The sequence below is a fragment of the Charadrius vociferus genome, unplaced genomic scaffold, assembly GCF_000708025.1.
Source record: "Charadrius vociferus isolate BGI_N301 unplaced genomic scaffold, ASM70802v2 scaffold3726, whole genome shotgun sequence".
Taxonomy (NCBI): Eukaryota; Metazoa; Chordata; class Aves; order Charadriiformes; family Charadriidae; genus Charadrius; species Charadrius vociferus.
Window position 1 is genome coordinate 30,986 of NW_009648935.1, and position 600 is coordinate 31,585.

General features: G+C 76.5%; 1 protein-coding gene across 1 annotated transcript; it reads left to right on the forward strand.

Moving 5' to 3' along the window:
* Window positions 1-2: 2 nt before the first annotated feature.
* Window positions 3-518, forward strand: LOC104288526 (mesoderm posterior protein 2-like; the record flags this gene model as incomplete). Its single annotated transcript, XM_009887344.1, has 1 exon — window positions 3-518. A coding segment is annotated over one exon (516 nt), but the record flags the coding sequence as incomplete, so codon positions are not given.
* Between the last annotated feature and the right edge of the window lie 82 nt (window positions 519-600).

The following is a 600-nucleotide window of genomic DNA, read 5'->3' on the forward strand; positions in this document are numbered from 1 at the left end:
CCCACCTCTCGGCCCTGCTGGGGCTCAGCGAGGAGGCGCTGGCCCGGCGGCGGGGGGCGGCCCCCCGGCACTGCCCCCTCTGCCCCCAGGGCCTGGGGTGCTGCCAGAGCCCGCACCCCCGCCTGCACCCACCGGCCCCGGCCCCGCGGGATGCGTCGCCCCCCGGCACTGTGGGCTGGGGGTCACCTCCCATGGCGGGGACGACCCCGGAGCTGCACGGGGCTCCCGGCGTGGGGACAGTGCCCTGGGGGTCACCCCCCTGTGGGTCTGCTGCGGGGACCCCCCCAGAGGTGCTTGGGGTTCCCGAGATGGGGATGGGGGCCTGGGGGTCGCCCCCCTACACCCTTGCGACAGCGACCCCCCCGGAGCTACACGCGGCTGTCGCCTCCAACGCGTCCTCCTGGCCGTCCCCTCCTCACTGCGCAGGGGAAGGGGCCCCCCCGCACCTTTCCGGAGACCCCCTCCTGGACGCGGGGCTGATGCTGCCGGAGTTCGTGGACGCAGGGACGGTCACTCAGGTACGTGCGCCGGCAGGGGTCGGGGTGAGCCCCGGTGGCCCCCAGCACAGGGTGGGCATGGGGAAGGGCATGGGGAAGGGGG